Raw genomic sequence first — 3,097 nt, 5'->3', positions numbered from 1 at the left:
CCCTGATCTCGGTGATGAAAAGGAGGGTGCAAAAAGCCACAAGAACTTAATAGGTCATTGGTCATTGTTTTTCGTTGCCCAAAGTTGAAGGCACTAGGGTTTAAGATGTCCAACCTCCATATTGATTATTCAGAGGCCCAGTGCCTAACATAGAGGTTCAGATGCACAAATTCTAATGCAAATGCATGAAGTTTGTGAAGTTAAATCTGTTGTTGCAATGTCATTTTACTTCAATTGCAACATCCGTCTTTCTCTTCTTTTTTATGGTTGTTTTTTGCCTTAAAACTTAATAAAGATCATTAATTGAATTTGGACCATGAATAAAGGGAACAACCTCCTCCAAAACAATTAACCATGGAGCTATTGTGTTCAAATGTTCATAAACACCATCATTTGAAGGAAAGGAAAGAAAAATGTAGCGCACTTATGAAAGAAATGTCAAGCTCAAAATTATATTTGATGGTGTGTGCAGGCGGCACAATCGTAACTAGTGTTCCCATAAAAGAGAAGTCGTCATGCCATCCATGATCGAGACTTTTGCTAGTGGAGTTTCGCGCATCTCCCTTTTCTTTTCATTTATTTAATCCAAAGTCACCCACTTATTTGACTTCGTCTGTCGTGAGTACATACATAGTGCTCACGACTCGTGACATTACCCAAAATGGGGGCGTTTCATCCAAAGGGAAGGGAAGGGAAAAGAGAAGAAACGGCTGATAAAAACTCTTAAGTCACACCAACAACCATCATATGAATAAATCACGCGGAACAAGGGGGGTCACGCATCCATCCATCTATCCATCCATCCATGCTGGACCAAATTTAGAGATCGGTGAATCCAGAAAAAAGAATGTGTCCAGGGAATTACTGGCACACTGAAGCTTTAAAAATCAGTTATGGAATGGAAATTAGCGCAAATATATGCATATATGCCTTATGTATATTTTGTATACCATTCAGAGATACATACATATGTACATATAAAGAAAAAAGCAAAGCAGAAACGGAGTTAGTTAGAAGAAGCTTCCAATAAAAAGCTTGGTCTGTCATTAAACCTCCTGAGTACCTTCAGCTTTGTCAAAGATGAAGGTTGAGAGGTCCAGAAGTGGTTGCAGACAGTCATCAGAGAACTTTCTGGCAAAGAGGAAGCTATTATTCCTCCGAAGAGAAAGGATAAGGTGCATACCCACTTCTTCTTTGGCGAAGCTTCGTGGATGACCATCGTTGTTAAATAATGGCCATTCCACATACGTGACAGTACGGGGCACAACACAGTCGGAGTATACAGCCCTTTCCACCTCATCGGTACCTACGGACGTAACCAGACCTTCCATCGCCATAGCCACAAACGTGGAGAAATAATGCTCTTCTACATAACAGTTATAAACATCAGTACATGTTTTGTTGAACTTTCTCCATATCTTCTTATCTGCAATGACAGATACAGCAAGGTCTCTATTCAACACAAAGAACTGCGATCCAACCCTGAATTTTGACCATGGAACCTCAGGAAGCATCCATTCTTCTCCTCCTCTCGCGTCATATCTTGCTCTCAAGCTATCTGACTTCGTCAAGATTTCGATAAAGCTTTTCCCTTGTGACTTAAGAACAATGTGTTGGTAGATACCATGGAAGCTTCGCAGGGGTATACAGTGGTCAGAAAGAAGAGCGAAATACATGTTAAGAGGATCATCTAACAGTGCGTTTGCGATGAGCCTTCTTTCTGCTGCTGCTAGCGACGGTGCTCCTCTCTCTGTGATTTCTGAGCGAATGAATCTGTTGCAGAAAAAATCTTTTACTTTGTTGCAACTTGAGAACGTGTTCTTATGAAGATTGATGAAACTAGGATCTCCGTGGACATAGATGTTGAAGAAAGCTTCATGTCCATGGAAGAAGAGGTTCCACAAAGAAGCAAATGGTAAAGAACCCTGTGTCAGGAAGAGGAAGGCGATTTTCCATGGTTTCTCCAGCGAATTGGATGGACTAAACGTGGAACTTCTCTGCAGACATCGTGATGTAGAAGGTGAAGAAGAAGCTGATGATGATGATGATGATGATGATGATGATGATGATGATGATGATGATGATGATGATGATGATGATGATGATGATGATGATGATGATGATGATGATGATGATGATGAAGGAAGAATAAATAAGAGAGGTTCCCTTAAACTGAAAGATGTAGAAGGCTCGCCATTATATGTTTCTGCTGCACCAAACTTCTTCTTCGTGCCGAGACCATAATTATCTGAAGATGGAGAATTATTTGTGGCTTGAGTATTTGCAAGACTATTACTTAGGGTGAGGGAGAATGAATGCTTCTCCTCAGCTTCTAGAGCTCGCCTTAAGAGCTCCTCATCTGTCCAGCTATGGGGTAGAGATGATGAATCGGAGTGGTATTCCACAAGCGAATTTAAGGAGGCAAAATTAAAGAAAGGATTAGAGGAATTAGATATGGAGGAGACGAGCAGAAAGTCATAGCAGGAAAGAAGAAAGATGAAAGAGGCGATGGCGATGCAGATGATTACAAGGAGGAGACGGGATTGAGAGGAAGACATCATAACGATAGATGGATATTATTATAGAGGGGAGGAGGGGGAGGAAGGGGGAGGTAGGTGCCATATCCAGTGATTCATCATCCTCTTCTTCTTTCCGTTTGTTTGTTCGGGAGATTTTGCAGAGTTTTCGCGATCGTTTTACGCAAAATAATCATACATACGAAAAAGGAAAGCGCGCAAAACAGAATGACCCCTTTTCCTTTCCCCCACACTTTCACTTCGGAGAGTTGCCTTTTCTTTTCTTTTCTTTTCTTTTCTTTTTGGGTATTTGTTTTCAACGTCCTCGTGAAAATAATACGTTTTATTTTATTTATATGCTAAGCTTCCTGGCACCTCCTCCTTCCTGCATACATTTAACATATATACATATGTACATACTAGTAACTACATACTTACTTATTTTTGCGTGAAGGGTGGGTTGGTGTAAAGCTTCCCATTCCTTTCTTTGCATGATTTGGAAGTAATATGGTGAAGGCCAAGCAATGTGTGGTAATCTCTACTCTGTCAAAACACATTTTATGTTTGGCTTCTTCATACAT

The 3,097-nt window shown here is 40.5% G+C and overlaps 1 protein-coding gene across 1 annotated transcript; it reads right to left on the bottom strand.

Moving 5' to 3' along the window:
• Window positions 1-998: 998 nt before the first annotated feature.
• Window positions 999-2,609, bottom strand: LOC147853942 (glycosyltransferase BC10-like). Its single transcript, XM_087332718.1, has one exon. The coding sequence runs from the start codon at window positions 2,559-2,561 to the stop codon at window positions 1,047-1,049; it is 1,515 nt and encodes a 504-aa protein (XP_087188844.1). The 5' UTR covers window positions 2,562-2,609; the 3' UTR covers window positions 999-1,046.
• Between the last annotated feature and the right edge of the window lie 488 nt (window positions 2,610-3,097).

Source organism: Azolla caroliniana, unplaced genomic scaffold (genome assembly GCF_043228905.1).
Source record: "Azolla caroliniana isolate FFs.n. ecotype wild unplaced genomic scaffold, voAzoCaro1.0.p SCAF_16, whole genome shotgun sequence".
NCBI classification, from domain to species: domain Eukaryota; kingdom Viridiplantae; phylum Streptophyta; class Polypodiopsida; order Salviniales; family Salviniaceae; genus Azolla; species Azolla caroliniana.
Note: the sequence above shows the minus strand (reverse complement) of the source record. Positions and strands in the feature narration are given on the sequence as shown.

What these genes read in the sequence shown, in the direction of transcription:
- LOC147853942 (XM_087332718.1), bottom strand. Translation starts at nt 2,561, where the DNA reads ATGATGTCTTCCTCTCAATCCCGTCTCCTCCTTGTAATCATCTGCATC.